Below are 21,195 nucleotides of genomic sequence, written 5' to 3' on the forward strand. Positions count from 1 at the left end.
TTTGGTGATTTTTTTTTTTTGGTGCACTTTGTTTTCTGATTTGGGTAATGATCATGCAGAACTACCTTCTGTGGGTCTTATATTAGCACCTACTAGTATAACTTGAGGTATCTGTGAAGTAGAAGCAATTCTTTATTTCACATCCCCAAGCCTAGAGAAGTGATTTAAATTTGAGACTGCACATAACTCGGCAATTCTCTTACATCTTGCAAACAAAATAGAAATATGCAATTATCTGTTTAAAAGAATGAACACCCTTCAACATCTTACATTTATATCAGCTTTCAGATTATACTGCAGATACAGCTGGAAATTCAGAGCTAGACCAGCATCCTTTAGGATCTCCTCTATCTTGGGCAGCTGGGGACTAAAACCTCCTCCAAAGCAACGTGTGGGAATTGCGGTACGAGCTCTGCTGCCAAACTCTAAACGTGGACCAAGCTTCTAAAACCTGATGTGAAATTCTGTAAAGAAATTCCATTTTCTGTGCCGACCAGCAGCCGGGGAGCTGGAGGCCGGGGTGGCTCTCACCAGGTGGCAGTGCCGGACCGCCCGTGCCTTTCTGAAGGTGCCAAGGAGAGATGCTGGGAACTCAAACGGTGTTTACAACACTAACGGCACTAACTCAACGTACATGGGGGTCTGCACGCTCAGGATGATCTGTGAACTCTGCAGAAAAGTAGGGCTAAATTCTGACCTGAGACTCAGCGGTGTTGCTGCAGTGCCACGAGCTAGAAAGAGCTCCTTTTAGGATTTTTAAGCAATGGAGAGTTTATTCGTGAGGATATCAGGTCAGTAAAACTTTCAGTGTGTCTGTTAATCAGCTAGAGTACCCTGACCTTTGCTTAAGTGGTGCAAAGCTCTTGTGCTGCTCTGCCCGGGAGGCTGCGCGGGGAGCGGGTGGGAGCCGGCGCTCCTCCACCCTGCCTGCTCCTGAAGGGTTTGGCACGCTCAGCACCCAGCCTTGCTGCTGGGGTGCTCCCTGGAAGGGGTCCCACACCCAAACCGCACCTGGCCCTGCTCCCACCACGGTGCCTGCACCCTGGGGCAGTGCTGAGGGCAATGCTCCTTCCCGAAGGGACCTTACCGTGGGCTTTATGGTTCTAACCAAAGGGGCCAAAGCCTTTGGCATGAATTTACTTTGTCCTAGGAGTACTCTTTTTTATTTTTTTTACATTGCCTTTCTAACAGTTAAGATGGCATTTACGCTCCCATCTCCACAAGCCAGAACAACATTTAGCGCCCAGACACCATGAAGAGGCGTTTGATTACAGCCAACCACTTGGCTTCACAGGAGGAGGACAAAGCTCAACACCAGGACACCTACAACTTCTTGTTGACTGCCCGTAGCGCGGGAACTCCAGGCAGTGGGAAGTGCTTCTTGGCGTGTAATTTTTCCTGGTCAGGAAACGCTCCCAGCACACATGGCAGTTTGAACATCTCAAGTTTGAGGAAATCAAATACATGTATTTTGGTTTGTTGGGGTTTTTTTTTTAGAAGGATACCAGATCAGAAACAAACCAGCATTCATTACAGCCTCGCCAGGATAGGTGTGCTTCAGAGCTAGTCAGGTAGGTTAAGTCCTGTGTGGTTTTCATACAACAGCTTTAAAATGGACATAAATATCTACCAAAGCTCCCAAATGCGAGTGCCAATGGAAGAGCTTTCAGTAAACACATTTTGTGTTAAAAACCCCTATATCTTCACACCTCAAGCATTTGCACTTTGCATTGTTTCAGTTTCAAGCTTTACTGCATAATATATACAAGTAGTATTTACATATTCATATTTACATGTGCTTTCTATTTTAAAGCTTGAGACTGGACCAAGGTTAAGTCATAACTACCCTTCTAGAAAGCTCTCTGAAAATTTATTCTCTCATCTGGCTTATATTTGCATGACTAAAAGATGCTGGCTGGATTTTAATTTGAAACTTCACGTCCTTTTAATATTTTAATATAGCATTAATATTTTAACATCCTGTATAGCGAGTTAGCTGCAGCTTTTCAACTGAAAGTGAAATTCAGTATGTAATGTAGCGACACATACAACTCTGTGTAAAGCTGTGCCTGATGTCGCAACATTTTGCCATGAAGTAGTTGGGGGCTTCAGCATAACGATTTTAATATTTTTTGATGCCAGCGAAGCCATGTTAAACTATCGCTGTCTGCTGGGAAGTCCAGGGGCGCTGCGTTAGCGCAGAGTTGGTGCCAGCTGGATGGAGCTAATGCCTGCGCCGGGGCCGGAGGAACAACGCTGGAAGAGGCACAGAGAGGAGTCCTCTGCTCCGATAGACGTGTGGGTAAGTTAAGTTATACCCCCCCGTATTACCAGGTGTATTACAGCACGGTCAAGCCTTCTGGACTAACTGACCCCACGGTAAATTCTACAACATGTGGACAATGTATTACAAAGGCTAGAATCATTGCGTTTGGAAGTTGGGGCGTTCATTACCAGAACACAGTGATGCTTCTCTCTTCCTTCCAGGTGGTGCAGCTAGGTGTCACCTATGTGCCTTGGCTGAGTGTCGCAACTGCCGGGCTTCCCAACAAACCCAGCTTTCCTAGCGCCAGGCAGCTGAGCTGCACCCCCAGCCCGGGAGCCCTGGTGCCCTCAGACTTACGGCTCCATCCCCACGCGCGCCCAAGGACTGCTCCTTGCAGAGGGGTCCCGTGAGACACCTGAGGAGCTTTCACCAGGCTTCGTGTCAGACGTGAAAAATGCCACCGAGGAGACTTCTGCTTGCTCTGTAATATACTTCCCCCCCCACCATCAGAATGTTCCCTGTATATATGAAAAATCTGGCAGATTTTCAGATAGTCTATAGTTTCACAGAGGAAATGACAAAATTAGTGCAGCATTAAAGTTCAGCATTTGAAACTCAATTTGAAGAGAATGTTCACGTGCTTAAAGGTAGAGAAGAGCTTACCTACCTTGCAAAATTTTTATACTTAAAGTTACACAGAAATCCACGATGGATACAGTCTGGGACTCAGACAAACTCAGCTGCATTTAACGGCAGAAACAACAGTTGTCATTACTTACATTTTCACTTTTGATTCCAAGGGCTGTAAGTTGATGTGATATTTTTCAATATTATTTTCTTCATCCATGGCAAGCTGATGGCTATGGAAAAGAAAAGAAAATGGGTTTAATGTGTCTCGGCACGATGCTTTTGCAATCACTGCGAATTAATTCTGAAATTTTGACAAGAATGTACAAGAGCTGCTTATTATAAGGTATCGCTGTCTTTGGAGGAAGGCATCTGGGTCCCTGTCTCCAGCCCCATTTGACTGTTAACAAAAAGTACCAATTTAGAGCCAGTTTCCAGATTGGAGCCTGCCCGAGTCCTTGCACTAAGCCTTCCAGATGCCATAGCTCCAGAGACAGGCACACCCAGCAAAGAAGCCACTGCAAATAAAACAATACTGGCAAATATAATAGATATTCTCGCTAAATTAACTTTCATCCCTGGGGCTACATTCGAAAAGCTGGAGAGTAAAATGGAAAGTAACAATGGTAATGCCGGTAGCAAATGAATTACATCAGCAAAAGCCATACAGAAATATGAAGGAAAAATTCTTTGTAATAAATGATGACCGAGGAATTTGTGCTGCAAACCAATCACTTTGAGAAAGCAATTTTAAAATGCTAGAAGATAGAAATCAAACATCTCAGGACGCTGCTTTGGATGGGACTAGTGACATGAATGAAAGGTCTTCGCATGAAAATTTGTAAGATTAGACCCCAACCTGTGGAGTTATTTTGAGACTTTACTGGACACTTAATTACATCATTCAATCAGCAGCAGTTTTCAGAAATTATCCTCCTGTAACTAAAAATAAGAATCATTTATGGGAAACATACAAAATCTTGAATATTTAGTATATTACCAACTGAAAACCAGTCTACAACAGAGAGACTGTCCCTCAGAAAGGGCTTGTTGCCCTATAAAAGCCATTTCACTTTATCGTGTTTGAGATATCACGGAAATCACATGTTTACCTTTGAAGCAAGTCTTTGCCATCATTGACCTGTTCCAAGGTGTGCTGAAGCCTTTTGAGTTCTTCCTACAAGGAGAGAAAAAACATTTCAATGTGCTTATGGGAAGCCCTTGGTTGACATTGGAGAGTCGCCCTCAACACATTGTGAGCCAACCGCCAAACAAAGCAGGTCCTCAGGTAATGTCTATGGGGTTACTTTCAAATTTAGATATCCAAAATAACTATAAAGAAACCAATAGATTTATCACTAACGTCCAGCTGGTAAGTTTGAAAGAAAATATCCAACCTATGAAAACAATAGGCAGAGCAAAAGAGGAAAGGATTCTTTTACGTCTTAGGTGTGTGGCTGCTTTGATTTCAGAGGAGATGGTCTTGGTAAGAGGCAAGTGAGCATCAGCTCGTACTTTCAGACACTTCTCTTTGTTCTGCAATCAAACAGCATTCAGTCTCGTAATTAAGAGAGTCACTGGCTGAGATTTACAGCCTGATGCCTTTAGCAGGGTATTTGCATCAGACCCTGTTTCAATAGCAGAGATGTCACAGATGTAACTGCAGATGCATAGCTGGGGTTCCCTGCATCCATGCTAACCTCCCAGGAAAAATCTACCCACGATGTTCAGCACAGAGATATGGCTTAAAAAACTAAATTGTATCTGGCTGGTAGGGTTTTATTGTGTGGAAGGGGCAGGACTTGAGGAGTGAAGGAGAACTTGGTTGCAATGAAGCACCGTGCTCCAGGGGACGCAACTCCTGGGCTGGACTTTCCATCCCCTCGCAGGGCACAATCCCACAGAGTGCCCTGGCATCGCTGGGACACGCAGGCACAGAGCACGCATGCCCAGTCTCCTCAGAAGTTGGGCTGAGAGGCAAATGCTGAACCCCCCCAGAGTGCATCCCTGTGACGCGATGCAAGGAGGATGAGCATCACCGGCCCAGGATGCAGGGACATGCCTTCAGGTTTGTGGTTATACATCAACTGCTTGATAATTAAGCAACACTGGAAAACGAGAAGCCTGTGCAAAACACAAAGATGTTAACTCATGGCTGCTTTTAGCGTGTTAAGCTGGGAATCAAATGTAAAAGCAAAAGCTACCCAGAGTAAGGAAGGAGGGTAATTTACTTCACACCTACATGCATACAGATATTCCCAGGAAAGTTAGAACATTAAAAAGGCAAACCAAGGATATTTTCATCTTGTATACCTTATCTGACCTGGGGATGAATCAAAGATTTTTGTTTCCAATAAGACTGTTGCAATCTTCAGGAGCACAACAGATCAGCCAGCTCTACCTTCTGCTTTCCCAAATAAAGCCGATTTTGTGAAACAGAGAAATTTCACGTGGCACTTTTTAATCCTGTACAAGATTCTACCCTGTTCGACATGAAACAAGATCACAGCAGGTAGCTGATTTACTCCTAATACAGCTTTCATGTCTTCCCAGCCTTGGAAGGACTATTACTGCAAAATATGTTTTATGCATAAACTAGATTTGTCAAGACGACAAGTGAGATGCTTCCCCAGTCCTTGCCCCTCTGGGTCTCTAATTGTAGCACCGTTTTGCGGACACGCTGTAGCTGATAAAGCACTGCGTGCGATTCGGGAGGCCTGGCTGCTGCGTGCTGGTCATCAGCCATTGGAAATAATCCAGTCACGAAACTTCTTTTTATTTTTGCCTTCCTCTTTTTTTTTTCTTTTTCTTTTTTTTTTTTTTTTTTTTTGCCTGCTCTGAGGAACATCCTCTTCTGGCATATTAAAGACAAGCAACCTTCAAAATTGTTTTCTTTGAAGCACAGTTCAGTTCAGAAGATAACCTTTTCTTTTTCCATGTTATTCCGCTGGTCATTTTTTCATCGTATCCCAGAGCTATGTACAGTAATTTAGAATGTGAAAACAATTTGCAATTGACTTTATATATAGCTCTGGGTGACAAAACCTGCATGACTTACATAAATCATTTCTTGTGTCTGACATCATTTTCTATTAACCTCAGGGTGAAGACTGAACAAAAAAAAAAGTAAAAACCAAAATTGGTTGTGACATTTTTGACTATTCAGTCTTTCAATTAAACATCACCAGACAGTCTTTATAAAAGCCGTAATATAAGGCAACTACAGAAGGGCCATAGTAATGTTTGCATAATTGGGAAGAGGAGGAGACATAAAATCTATACTAATTTCAGTTTTGCGTCATTAACCATGAAGTATTGATTATTGCTCCTTGCAACAAAATTTATGAAGCTGGCTATGCTGCTCTGCCCACAGAAAGTGATTTGGAAGCTTTGCCCTCAGCCCCCGGCACGGTAACTGATGGGTGGCAGTGACAGCCGGGATGCTGCTCTTCCAACCCACGGCCTTAGGAGATGCAGCTCCCAGCTTACACCAGGAGTGACCCAGCTGCAAACTCGAACTTCAGAAAATTAAACTGGAAGAGATCCATACTTCTGTTGGAATACACGATGGATTACGAAGCCTCTATAAACCTTGTTATAATGCAAACATGTTGTAAAATTTACTGCAGTTTTCGTTTTCCTCCTTCAGCTGAATACAAACATTAATAGCAATTGGGTAGCTATGGACACATGTAGATACCTAAGGAAGAAAAAGTAATGAAACCTTGACGGGCAAGATCGGTGTTAAGAGCAAACTGAAGTGTCTTTTTCTAGTCTTTAACGTGTACGTTCCATTTATGCATTAATTATTTTTTCAGCCTGTAGACCTGTACTTTTAGGAAACTAGGCTATTGCAATGATTTAATTACCGCCAGGAAACCCTGTAACCTCGCGGGACAGAGAGGACCAAGGGGCTCAGGTCTATAGACTCTTGCCTGTGTAAAAGCGCTGTCCTAAGCTGCACTGAGCTGGCTCCCAGCACAGTCTGCAGGCTGCGGAGGCCTGGCTTGTCTTTGCTGTCAGGATTTACAGGTAGAGCACAAAGATTCTGGGGGCCTCTGCCTTTTTCCACGGCGAATCAGCTGTGTTTGGCCCCACGCAGCCCAAGGACAGGCTCTCTTGGTGCGTGTCCAGTGCAATGATTTAGCAACCTCACCCAGCTGCCTTCAGCAGTTTTTCAGGGTCTTTTTTTTAACGGAGGGACCCAGAGGTTGCCGTGGACTTTCGTTCTTGTTTGGGCTTGCACAGAAATGTCACCTCTCGTTTGACCAGCTGTGGAGATGACAGCAGCCAGCTGATATGGGGTCATCGAGGCAGGCTCAGATGCAGAGGAGCAGAAATCTAAAACAATCTGAATGCACTAGTCCCTAAATCCCTTTTCAAGAAGTCCATTTCAAAAAAACTGTTATTAGTGCAAATTCTAAGGAAAGAAATCTGCAGACATTAAATCATAGCTAGATAAATATTCACCTTCAGTAGCAGGCAACAATTCTTTCTGCTGCTGTACCCAGAAATATTCCATTCAGGTCAGTGGAGTGGTTTATACCCATACATTTAGACTAGCACAGAGAAATCAGAGTAGAGACCACATATTAAAAATTAATTTTCAAAATCTTTTTTGGACATGCATGCTATCATTTGAGTATCTCTGCTTAAGAGGTCTGTCAATTGGTGCCGAATAAACATACAGCAGTGCTTCTTGAGAGGTTCGATTTCAGGAGAACCACATCCCAAAAATAGCAGTAAAATAGATTTGCTTTTCCATTTTATAATGAAGAGTGAATGTAGCAGTTATTCAAACACAACAGCTTTGGGTACGTCTCTATTTCATTGATATTCTTCCAAATTTTAATCAAAATTTTGTTGAATGCTGATTTTCTCTTACGCAGAAGAACTTGCACTTACGTGCATTTCTTCCTCCCCTTCGTTGCAAGTCGCTTGATGAAACACCACAGTGCCAGTTTGAGATCCTCCTCTTCTGGTGCGGAAAGGCCACACTGACCAGAGACACCCTGCCTTGGAGTGGCACGGGTCCTCTCGTCCCTTCGGAGCGGGACGCGCCCTTCACGTTGGGCTGCGGGGTGCTGGTGAGCACAGGGAGGGTGCTCGAAAGGGGCCGGAGCATCGGTGCTGCCCAACGGCACCCGGGTGAGATGCTGCGGAGCAGAGCACAGCCCAACCACTGCCTTGAAGGCGAGCTACATCTCATCAGCCTGCTGGTGCTACGCAGGGAGGGAGTCAGTGCTGAGAGCTTTAATTTGGAAATATCGATACAGATCGCTGGAGCTTTCACAGCCGCTCTTGCCAGCGAACACGTTAGCCCTTCTCACCGTTCCAGGGCCACGGCATTTAAAGGCGAGCATACGAGTTGTTCTCCACAGCGCTGACGCAGGCGCGTGCAAAGCCGATCGCTTTCCCAGCACAGCCTCCGAAGGGACGGCAGGAGCAGGGCGAGCACAGCCGAAGGCGGTCTGGAGCCAGGAATACGGCAATGCCTGCTGCCGTTAAGACCAGAAGCCGTGCAGGATCCATCCTCCGATCAAAGCCACCTGATGCCTCTTTCTGTCACCTATCAGGAAGCCAATTTACAGGCTTAAACATTCTCACCTCCTGCCGTTTTCCAATCCTGTGGTCATCAGAGGTGGATGAAAGATAATGAAGAAGCTCTCTCTGATGCTCCTCACCTCTACCAGTCCATCACACCAGTCTGGGGACAGCACGCTCCGTGCTAAACCACCTTTCTCCAGCTCTGATCCATGTGCCGCTCGTATTCCAGCACAGAAGCAGCAGCCTCAGCTGCTTTTCAAAGAGCCCAGCTGCTTTTGGTTACTGAACGCAGTCCATTGCCAATGCTGTCCTGAGCTGCTTACGCCCAGCTCTGCTGTTACCCGTATCATTTGTCGTTGTTTCCCATTTTTACCATTTCCCCACACACACACTCTTTTCATGTCCATGAAACATCTTGGGGTTTATTAATTTTATTTTCTCATTTTATTAATTTTCATTTATATTTTGCCCTGTTTTCCCAGGGAAGACCATGGCCCCTGTATTAAACGATGTAGAGTCCGTGTTTCAGTCTGACAAGGCCCGTCAAGCAGTCTGTTAATTAAGCCTCTTAGCAGGATACAATGAGTCTAAAGAGGATAGAAACGATCAGGATCCTTTGCGGTGAAGGCTTTTACTCGCGATGATTTTGGACACCCATTCATACCAGCATGGAGGGGCTGCTCCCATGGGAAACACGTTGGATTATATGAGCAGCCCCCTAAAACTCCTGTTCCCTCTTGGTACAAAACAGGAGGGTTGTCCCCAAAGCAGCATCTCTGGTGGCACCTGTGTGCTCAGTATGGGGGTACAGCAGAGGCACAAGGAGCCCCAGTTTGGGCAGACACGAGACCGTCTGTATTAATTCCCATTTCAGGGATATGGAGCATTCTGCATCCCATCTCGGGGGCCAGAACATAAAAGCTAACACCACGCCCTGAATACACTGAGCATTCCGTAAAGTTGGTAATTAAATGTCAGATGGTGACAACCGCCTCATATCTCGGAACAAAGAGACATGCCAGCCAATAGCGGCTTTTGTATATTGGGGGTGGGAGGGGGAAGGTCCTATTTTATTTGCTCTGGCAACCCAACAGGGACCTTGAACACTTCAGCTACGAACGTTCAAGAAAAGTCCATTAACTGCACCAGATTAACATAGCTACAGGGGCTCTGCGATCCACAGCTGTCAGAGCGATTTGCCAGATACTTTACAAAAATTATGCCATCAATAGAGCTACCTAAACCTACTTAAACGAGTTTCACATTCAGATTTAGAAACAAAATACGAAATGGGTGAGTTACCACATGGATGTTCAGGTCGGATCCTGGATCCTAGCCTCCCACTGACCTCCAATGGCACCTTAGGTCTTTCCACCTCCTTTCTGGTGTGCATCTCATCTATTTGGGTCACGATATCTTCAAGGAAGGGAACAGCTCCTAGTTTTTGCTTGTGCATCAGGGCTCTGGTCTTGATTAGTTAAAATAGAATATGGTTATTAACCGCTAATGAATAGCAATATTTCAGACTCTTCTATCGCTTTTACATCAAATGCTGCCTGTATTTCCCTTCCAGGTCTCACCTTCACTGCAGGGGGACCACGGTCCCTCTGCTACAAACACTGCTCCTGATGAGCACGGGGTAAGCGTGTGCCGGCTCTGTCCATGCACTCGGCTTTCCAAATAAGCCAAAGAAGGGGCCAACCAAACCCTGAGGACTGCTCAAGGAAAGAAAGTGTCACACTGAACAGAAAATGAGGCCAAGAGTAGGAAACAAAGGGCAAGCATCACTGAAACACTTCAGGCTGGAAAGAGGTTACCATTAATTAGAGTGCCACTGGGATGAACGTTAGGCGTCACGGCTGTTCAGCACAAACGAGCACGTGCTGGTGCTGCAGCGAGGTTTCTAGCTGATCAATGGAGCACGTATGGGAACAGTAGCCATTAGGCAATTAACTCCCATAGTTTGTTGCTCATTTTTCCATCATTCTAGATACTCAAGAGATACTTCACTCAGTATGAGTTTTCTTAGTTCATTGAGAATCAAGTTATGCTTGTAGAGCCCAATTGCTACAATCTAGGTTATTCTCCGAAGAGGAGGAGCACATTGCTTTCCACTGCTCTCCAGCACAGCCCAACTCCCAGTGATTTTTTTTCAAAAACAAGTTTCCTGTAAGTTTACTAGCTAATATCTTTACAGAATATGGTCTAATTTTCCAAAGGTCCCCTTAGGTCCTACTTACTGTGTGATTTGATTGACAAGTCTTTTGTGGCTTCTTACTTGTTCAGTTTGGTGTGTTTAGAAATCTGTTCTATCATTGCTTTTTTCCTAAGTCTTTTTTTCCCCCCCCCATCCTTCACATGTGGTGCATATCTATAATGTCCCCACACATGCAGCAGTGGAGCATTACCTACAGTGCTAGCACCGAGAAATCCCTTCTGACTCAAGGACTTCTTGTCCAAGTACTCTGAAATCTTCGTGCCGATTCGTCCTGCTTTCAGATTGACTTCTGAGGTTTACTATAGGAGTTCAGGATGGAGCTACGGGTGAAAGTTTGGGATCATTTGAATGTAACAGAGAAGAAAAAAAATAAATATCACAACAGAAGTACTCCAGCACTTCTGATGTTTTCCGGATTGATTTTTGCACCCTGTGCTGTTCGTCACATGGTGTGACCCAACACAACAACCCTGTGTAGCTGTGTCCCTCACCCTGCTCCTGCCACCCGCTCAGGGCTGGCTTGGGTTTCAGAAGCTGGAAACCAATGTTGGGCTGTAGGTACATCCCTTGGTCTTTTCCCTGAAAACCTAACGAGGCAGAGAAGGAAAAGCTTTATTAGAGCAGTTAATTCATTGACTGAGTGTAAACCCAGCATAGGGAACAAAAGCAGAAAATCTCGGCTTTCATATATTTGAATTGAGCTGGGATCCTTTGCTAGGATCCCGGCTACATAAGGATGCCCAGGACAGCTGATATATTAATTCCTCTCATAAGCAGGTGTGAACAGTGGGAAGGGAAACGCAGCAATGCTGGTGATATCTCCCAGGGGACGGGAGTGCTCACAGGATGACCTGTTGAGCTGTTCTCTACTTTCCGTGATACCAATAAATTGTTTTCTTCTCCTTCTTTCAGCTCTGCCCTCGGGAAGAGTAATTTATCGCACCATGGCTACAGAACATTATTTCATAGTTACAGCAGCTCTGGAAACCTTGCACGAGGATGAATGCCATTAAAAAGGCAAGTTGGAGTCCTTTTAAAAAGCCTCTTCTTTCTGATGCTGTCACTGCGGTCAGGGCTTTCAACAGCACCGCTTCTGCCTCGAAATACACAAGCTTTTAACTTTTGCCAAGGAAACCAACTCAAGAGAATGAAACCTCTCGACATCTTGGCTTCTCTGTCGCCAAAGCGCTTCTGAAACTATAGCCAGTCTGAACGCCGAGGAAAAGGTCTGGAGTAACATGAGTGCTATAGGAGACTCAGCAAAGGAAGCATTTCGTAGGTTATAGTTCAAGGGAAAAAGAAAAAAAAAAAATCTTTATACACACACATATATACACACACACTGGGATTCAAATCCATGGCAAGAAAGCCAATTTCTCACTGAAGTCCAGACATTTTTGGAGTCAGATATGACAGCTGCCCTACAAGTGGCAGCAAGCACTACATGATTCACTTATGAGGTGAGGAGTTGCTATAACCATATCTAGGATTTTAACGCCATTTTTATGGGACCTGATGTGACAGCGCAAGTCTGGTGTAAACCACCACAGCTTCACCAAAGCAGAGAAAGTGTGTTACACGTTGTCCATTACACGTTGCCTTTACTACGGCAACAACCTACACCAGAGCTAGAGCTGGTCAAGACAGCAATCAACGTGCTGTAGGAATCACTGATTTTTTCAAAAGCAAGTTTCCATTTGGAACAAAACCCAATAATTTCAGCATGCCAAATGCCACCACACCCACCGTTAGAGCAACCAGCCTTTCCTCCAAGTCCTGGATAGCAAAAGGCAGCCCCAAAATCCCAACAGGGCATGTCCAGTACTGGAAGACCCATGAAGGCAATGGGGCCAAAGCTCACCAGGGTTGACCACCTGGGAACACTGCACTGCAGAGAGGGCAGCAGAGCCTAATAACAACATGTTTCAGAAGAAATGAAGCTTTCCAATGCAGTATTGGTTCATGCGTAGTGGTGCTTTAATCTTTGAGAAATGAAAGTAAATGGCAACCCTAGCGCTGTGTTTTGATTTACGGCACAAAAGCTGCACCTTGGAGAGAACAGCATCGGCCAAATTACACGGGGAATGGTAGGTGAATGTTTTTATGGATAAGAGACATGTCCGTCCTTAAGTGTCACCAACAGCCCAAGTTTCTCTATTCTTTACCATTACCTCACCCTTTGACTGAAGGGCTGCAAAACTATGCCTGCTAAAGAGACACCAGAGGTTTGGTCTCACAGTTACTTTACTAAGAACACAAATCTGCACCCAACCCACTGGAAAAAAAAAACCACCTTCCATCTCCCTCTAAGGTTTTCATTGCAAATTGGAGTTGAGTCCAGCTTAATTTTGAGAGAAATATGATGAGATTGCAACCAAGCCAGTGTGGATTTCAGCATGCCAGGAAGGGGAAAGCAGGGGGGAAATCTGACATGACAGATCCGTCTTCTGAACTCCCAGGGGAGGTTTTTTCCCCCAGAAAAAGCAAGCAGCTCTTTTTATAGCTCATGAGCCTATTACTTCTAATGACAACAACAGATGACTGTTTTAAAACTGAAAAGAAATATATTAATCCAATTTTCAGCTTTTCAGCATGTGGCACTGTCTACTAATTTTCACAAAAGAAGAGACTGATGAACTAGTTTAGGAATCAGAAGGTTACTGTAAAAAAGAAATAAATCACGCATCTATTACAGAAATGCTTTTCTACACTACTTGCATTTCTGAAAGTCCCATTTAGGCCAAGCAATATGTATTCAGTCCACAACCAAAAGTCACTTTTTGGAAAGCACGCACAAGCGTCTATTACATTGCACTGTAACAGCACTTACACAATGGTTCCCAAGCCATCAACTTCACAGCGACTGTCTTTGCTCGGACAACGCACCTGCGGGATTTAATGCCAGGAAGCTTTGCCCTCCAACACCGTGCGCAGGGGAATACCCATCCCTGGGCAGGACAGGCGTCCCCGTGCCAGGACAATGAGGACAGCATGGCGTGGCTCAACAAGCCTTTCCATGTCACGTAACTGCTGTTTATACGGCAGCTTTGTTCTTGGCCAGAGCATCAAGGAGCAACACTGGCTCCCAGAAGGTGCCACCGGTTCCCATCCAGCCCAAACACACAGCTCACTGTGCTTTGCTCCCGTTTTCAGGTGTTTGAGACATTGTCACCAACATCGTCCCTCTCCTGCAAGGCACACGAGTGAGAGGCGCCAGCGCAGTCATCAGCCACGTGAAATCTCTGGTCGAGAACCCTAGAGAAGAGCACTTGCATCTACAGATATTAGGCTCGTGGAAGAATACATACATTCACATAAACATTATTTTCTCTGTTGTGATGAACTACATACCGAGCAGTTTTGATTAGGGTCTTAATCTTTATGTATATTGTAATTTCCACCAAACACTCTTGTGTTTGTCTTCAACATGAGAAATAGCTTTTCCATGCTGATAATAATGAAACTACTCACTCATTCTGATGCTTATAACTATGCAAGCACACCAAGAAACCAGCAACCCCCTTATTAATGTGCCAGCTGCGCTGTGCTTGCTAGAGACGGTAAGCACAAGTCACATGAGTCTCCATCCCTGCCCTACCTTCCTTTCCATCCCCACCATCTCTTCATCATACAGTACCATATTTTCTAATACAAATGCAAAGTATTTTATATTTAGCAGGCAGCACCTGCTCAGCCATACAGATCATTACAGCTGCAGAAAGAGAGAAACAGTCCTCCAAGGCCAAATCCTTCAGCAGGACAGCACCCTGCATCCAGCCTAGCCAACGTCCCGCATCAGCCACTCCCGACGTTACATCCCAGACGTCAGGCAGTAACAAAAGACTCGCATTTTTCTGTACGGATCTAACTGCAAGTTCCATAAAGCTTCCTCAGCACTCTCAAGAAGTAAATCTGCATCATATCCATTTTAAGGATGGGTTAATTACGCTAAGAGGCACGCACAGGCCAATTAAATCAGTAGGGACATTAGCAAAAGGGCTACCTATGCTAAAGCAAACGCCATGGCCCGCACGTGGATCCCAACACTGATAGAATTTTAGGACTGAGCTAAGAGCACCTTGTGTCCGTACATCCTAACCACCTTGCCAGTGCCGAGCTGTAAGTCAGGGAGTCAACAAGGGCTTCTGATCAGCTACTGTTCTTGCAGGAGCCACCAGCTCCAACTAATAACTTCTTACAAAACTCATCAGTTCAATTTAGCAGGGATTTCTGTGTTTCCTCTCCGCAGTCCCCAGGTGCTGTGTGCAAACTGGACAGTAAACTTATCAAGGTAGGGACTCCGCGTTGGCAGAACAGTGCGTGAGGCTTCATATACACTGAGCACCTTGCTAAGTGATTTTATTTTAAGCTCTTTCAAAAAGAGATTGTTTATGTGCTGGCATTTCACCCCAATGCAATTGGAAACAGCCACAGTGCGACTTAAGAGGAGGATCACAGCAGAAATTCCTCTAACTTTTGTAGCACTGCTGGGGACCGCTATAAAATGGTACCGAGCTAATTAGACAAGTCATAAAGATGTTCCCCTGGCAATCTCACAGGTGAAATAATCTAATCTTCTACACCCTGCCTTCCTAGTTAATCTCTTGATAAGAGTCATTAACACAATTGTTCAGTCTACTGTAGTCCCTTTATAAAGTGCAGATAATTTACAATCCCATTAAAAAGATGGCCACAGATTAGTCTCAGAGGCAAATTACAAAACTATTCAGTTGTGGGTTTAGCACATTAGCTATAGCTATATGAATCCTGGAGAGAAAAAAAAAAAGTCATCACAGAACGTAGCAGGTTTCAGAGCAAGTATACCCATCGAAACCCACCTATCTCATTTTCTGCATAGAAATTAAATATAGTTGCAAATTGTGGGATACTCTGGTCAGCAGCTGAGCAACCATGCAGACTTTTTTATTTTGTGCAGAGCAAGAAAAAACCCCAAGTACTAAAAGAGCACAAAAGGTATACAAAGTTCTTTCATGTAAAAAGCTAGGATTTAGCTACTTCACAGCTTATGCTAAATATCTGCTGCTATTCAGTATTCAAGTTATTTCTGCTATGTAATTTGAGGGCTGGAGGATGCTAAGCATTAGGTGTTTCAAAAGAGCGGAAAGAGTGAAGGCACTGGACCTTGTAAAAATATAATGAAACAGATGTTTGCAGCTTTTCTATATTTCTACTTCTCAGTATCAGCTTCTAAAATCCAGCATGTAGAAGCTTCCAATGTTATCACCTTCAGGAGACTTTCATCCAGGAAAGCAGTCAAGAGATTGTTTCGAAAAAGCAGCAGAATAATCTGGCTTTGTCTGGGCATCTCCAAAACCTGCGCAGGCACTAACAAAATGCTTGAGGTAGGCGTCAAATATGTGAATACCGTGAAGCATCTCCCAAAACAGAGCTGTGGTCCTGCCTGGGATCTTAGGACAGAAACAGCTGAGGTGTGGTTTTTCATAGGATACGAGAAAAAACATTCAGATCCTATTAGGTTTCAACAAAATTTAGGTATTGGAGATTAGAAAACAGGATCTGTGGAGTTTAACACTATTGAACTTTCCAACACAAAAAGCCTCTCAGTCTTGTGTTTCCAGTCCCCCCTCATCCTTCAGAGCACTTTACCTTCCCCAAAATGACAGCGCTTCCCAATAAACATCATTTAGGAGGAAACCCAAGGCGTCTGTGCCGCGTAGGCAGCAAAGGCTGTGCTTCCAAGCTTTTACGTGAAGGTGTGCCTCGCAGAGTCGGAGCATGAAAACAGCCTGTCCGTGCTGTGTCCTTCGGAGCAAGAGGAAGGCCTGGCTATGACCACCATGGACCAGGACAGATGGAGCAGAGGCAGGCGGTGGTGATGGGCAGAGGTAACAACTCCTTTCAAGATCTCGTCTTGAACCTGTTTTGAAAAGTTCATCCTAAGGTCAGCGGTTGGTTCAAACCTCTCTCCCTCCTCAGAGTTGTCTGACATTAGCAAGATGTCTGAAATCCAGAAATATTTAGTGACAAGCGCGTGCAGGAGTCACGTCGCTAACCTGGCGAGAAATAAAATAACACTCCCAAGCTTTATATTATAGGCAAAGTGACAGCAACCGCTGATGTAAAGGAGGAGGGATCTATGGCAGTATCTGCTAGGTTCAGAGGTTGCTCTTGTTTGAGCTCCTGAGGAGTTAAATCTAATTTCTCTTATACTGCAGATATCTAAAAGATGTTTTAATTGAAGGTGGTTGCTTAGCAACTGCATCCCCTGTGCTGCAGCGATGCTTTTCACCTGGAGCAGATAAACATCAGGACGGCACTTTACAAATCTGATTAGCGGCAATGAAATAGCTGGCTACAACGAGCTGCAAGTGCTTTTCCAGAAGTTATGCTTCTAACCTGATACCCATCAGCAGGGAAAACCCAATGAAACTCATTTGCAGGTTAGGAGAGCTCTCTTCTCCTCCTCTTGCCCAGCAAACGTTTCGGTCTGCTTCTCACAACCGGAGCTTATCAAGCGGGAGATAGCATTGGTAGGATTTTTTTTACTCGAAAGATTTTGCTGCAATTGAGCACATAATGATAAAATACTAGAGTACTTGCAATCATGCACAGATGTTTTTCTGAACAGGCCTATGGTTCTTTGAAAAGCGTCAGAAAAAAAACACATTTCCAGACCACAAAGAAAAAGATTTCCTCATAACTTTTGTAACTGGACGTTACCGTTTAAAGACTGCTACTGTACTAGCTTTTCCAAGCTGTTTAAGAGCTGGTTATTAGTGCTGCTGCTGCAATTCTAACACAGAATATTAAGCCTTTGCATAACTCCCTTGCAACACCTTTGCATTATAACGTTAGTATAAACGTTAACATTTGTACCTTCTGTCATGGTCAGCGACCTGCTGTGTTGGGGTCTAACACATGATGACCAATTATGCATTTAAGATTCAGAAAAGATTCCTGTGCATTATCCCATCCATTGCAAGTCAGCTACGTGTCCTAGCCATGACCAGAACGCGATTTGCCAAGTAAAGGCTATTCTTGTTGCCTTTATTATGTTCCAAAACCTCCTAATACCAAATGCAGAATAACAGGCTACGAGTCCCCAGAGAACTGTCTACTCAAATGCCCAGACACACGCGCGTGAGACTCACTTCTCAGGTCTCCAGGTACCTTCAGAGGGTTGTTCACCAGCAGCACTCCAGCTTAGGGGGTGGGGAGAAGCCTGGCTTGGCACCGTGGGCCAAGAGGTGGCAAGGGGGGCTGGAGGGAGTGCGAGCTTGTAATCCAGGGAGCTGGACTGAGGAGCAGGGGACGTTTTTCATCAGCCTTGACATGTCAAATACAAAACCAATTGCAAAAAGAGCTCCCAGGAAGGTCAATGGTCCCTGGAAAGATACAGAAGAACTGTGCCATAGGCAAGCCCCAGAAGAAGGTATGCTGGGAGGGTTTTCAAGGCAAATTTAACTTACTTGGCTTGGATTTGAACACCTAACCACCACAAAGGTTCCAGTTTAAAAAAAAAAAAAAAAAACAAAAACAAAAAACCAACCAAACAAAACCCCCCAAAAAAACCCAACAAACAAAAACCAGCAAATAACTCTTCTGCTTCAGCTGGTACTTGAGCATCTGCTTAGATTTGTTCACATTAAATAGGACTTGGGAAAACATGTTAAATTGCTGTCCAGGATTAGGAAGACTCCTAGCACATGCTGAAGTTCATTCTCAGTGTTATCTGTACCAAGCTTTGGCCTTCGCTATGAGAAGTAAAGCCTGCGCTTTTGACTCTCCTAGGGTGAGTTGCACAAACCTTCAGCTGGTGCTGCAGGAGTGGGCTACAAAGCGTGCTTTCTCTTGGCAAGTACTCTTGAGACTGCCTTTGATATAGCATCTCCGTATCACAGTACGACTATCAGGATACACAGCAGGGCTCTGTCACGTCTTCTAATATCGCTCCAAAGCATTGAGCCAAGGACATCCCTATTGGAGCTTGGCTACATTTACTGAGCTGTTTGCTGAAGTCCAGATTCTGGAGGGTTGTTACTGTAATGCAGACAATGTACTAATTAGCCTGGACCCTAGAGAATTCGTCCCAAGTGTATTCTTTATCTGCAGGATGAATCATGTTGAATCGTTGGTTGTAAACCACATGAATTCAACTATAAGCCAGCGTTTCCTCTTTTCCATTTAATCTTCTCTAATCTCTTAGATAACTCTCCACTCTTTGTTATTATTCCTGGCTTTAGATCTTCATTCTCATCTCAACAACTGGCAGAGCTAGTAAACAGTTGAAAATTGAGAGACAGGACAGTTTTCTATACGTCTGACCCTATGCAAGTGAAGCACGGAGGGGTGGCTTAAGCTGGTTGCCAGTTTTGAATGCTGCTGATCTCATGACAACAAGGTCACAATGCTTTACATAAGGATGCTGCTATTTGAGGGTTAAAAGGAAGTTGAAGTAATATTTGGAAAATTGTGTCCTTGAGCTACTGAGGAGAAAATGAAGATAGCCAAAGGAAATCCTTTCCCTCCTCAAAAATAAGATCCCATAGAGCTGCCTTGGTTTTGACCAGAATATTACTAGCAAAATATTCAGACACTGACATTTTCAGTTTTGCTTAGAAAAACTAGAGGAAAATAACCCACCTAAGACGGAAGCAAAATTTAAAGCCTTACGTAGTCATCCAGCCCAGACAGCTACACCCAAAATATGTCCTTCTAATTATAAAGTGAGCAACCAACACTTGTATTTCAGGATCTAAGGAGCTCTGATAGGGCCAGGAAAACGTTGCCTTCCCTCTTTGCCATCTTCAGACTTGATTAGCCACGTGCAGGGCTAGGAATGGTAACTACATTGCACCCCTCTGTATCATCGCAGGTTTCTCATGGGGAGGTTGAAGGTGTGGTGCAACACGCTGGTGTGACCCATGGCGATATCTGTGTTAACAAGCAGGGGTATGGAAAAGGAGCAGATCTGCATGGCGAAACCCAACAGTCTGATAAGCAGTTGGGGTTATCAACAACCCAGTCCTAGGGGCAAACACCTATCGATGGCTCTCAGCTTAGCTCCAGGCATGACAAATACTGTTTGCGCAGTGCGAGATGTTCTGAGTTCAAGTACAGAAAGGGAGGGCAATCAGGAAATTTGTTTCAAAGACAGTCTCCTGATCCAAACTGAAACGCTAGTAGAGAGGCACTGGTGTCAATCTCATGTCCTGTTAGCCTAACGTAGGTCCGGGGCATAGGCATGCAGAAGATTCTTAAAGCAAACATGTAGCATCTGGAGCTAAAATAATACATACTTTTTCCTTGGTGGTAGCACTCCAAAGTCAGAGCAGAACCACGGCATTATTTCCAAGGTTTATTAGCTCTTCAGTTATTACATTCCCTTGTTTCCTTGGCTCACCCTCCCACCAGCTGCCTTGTTTGCTGTGTGAAACCCTCAGTATTAACCACAATACAGGTTCTTAATGTTTAATGTGTGGCTGATAGAATCCTGCAGCATCCAGCAGAGCCTTTGAATAAAGGGCACCCTACAAAAAAAAACCCCAGCAACTTAAATGCAAACAAAAAAGCAGTATGTGAAACCATACCATAGAAGCTGGTCGCATTCAATCTCTGAAAGCAAAGAGCTACAGTTTATATGAATAATTCAAAAACAGCCTCAGACAAATGATCCCAGGTCTATAAGGAAATGGTAAAACCTCTGGAGTCTGCAGCTCTTTTTATTACAGCCTGGTTCATGCTGAATGCTGTTTTCTCTGGGGTTATTTTTTACTCTTTCATATATATATATAAAAATGAACAGTCAGATAGGATGTTCAGATAACATGTACAGCAGACCCCAGAGAAATATTTTAATTTTATATTCATTTCTGACTTGTAAATTATTCATTAACATGGATCATGCAATTGGGTAAAAATTAGAAATTGGCAAATTAGTTTTCATTTGTTTATGTTAATTATTTAGTGTTCTTCCTTTTTATTAGAAAAAACACAGAGGGAGATTAGTCTTGTTCTGACGATCTGTGCTTGCTCCCTAGACAACACACAAATTAGCATTGCTATGGCTACTTTTATGCAACGTCTATAGAAATATGACTCCACTGCCCAGATCTGTTGCTGAGATGTTGTGGCATATGCTGGATTTCTAAATCGCAGATATGCCTTTGGATATTTTTCAACAACATTTTGAAAAATAGGCTGTTGGGTCTTTATTTACAGATGAAGTCAATGATTGCTTCCATGACCCTTCCATGAATTCACCTGCGGCTCCTCAGCCCTCACCAGCACCCGTAACCTCCTCCACCCCCGCAAGGAAACTCCAGCCAGTGGGAGTTTCACCTCCAAATTAAGACACAGTCATTCCACTTTGATGCTAAGTTTCAAAGACAGGGGGTCATCTCCATTTTAATATCTGTTGGTGGATTTAACTACATAGAGAAAAACCTAAGCATGAAGTGCCACCACAGCACACGTAGTGAGAACCTGCTGGATAAACTGCTGCGGGTTTCCTAGGCAATGCAAATCAATGGTATTTGTGTATGCAGAAACACTT

At 44.2% G+C, this 21,195-nt stretch overlaps 1 protein-coding gene across 2 annotated transcripts in view; it reads right to left on the bottom strand.

Annotated features, from left to right (window-relative positions):
• Positions 1–21,195, bottom strand: part of SCHIP1 (schwannomin interacting protein 1) — a 183,299-nt gene that overhangs the window by 130,031 nt on the left and 32,073 nt on the right. For both annotated transcript variants that reach the window (XM_054835280.1, XM_054835281.1), the window contains exons 2-3: positions 4,006–4,070; positions 3,046–3,126 (exon numbers count right to left, since the gene is read on the bottom strand). In XM_054835280.1, coding sequence (XP_054691255.1) covers positions 3,046–3,126; positions 4,006–4,070 — 146 coding nt within the window. The remainder of the gene's footprint in view (positions 1–3,045; positions 3,127–4,005; positions 4,071–21,195) is intronic.

This window comes from Grus americana, chromosome 9 (genome assembly GCF_028858705.1).
Source record: "Grus americana isolate bGruAme1 chromosome 9, bGruAme1.mat, whole genome shotgun sequence".
Taxonomy (NCBI): Eukaryota; Metazoa; Chordata; class Aves; order Gruiformes; family Gruidae; genus Grus; species Grus americana.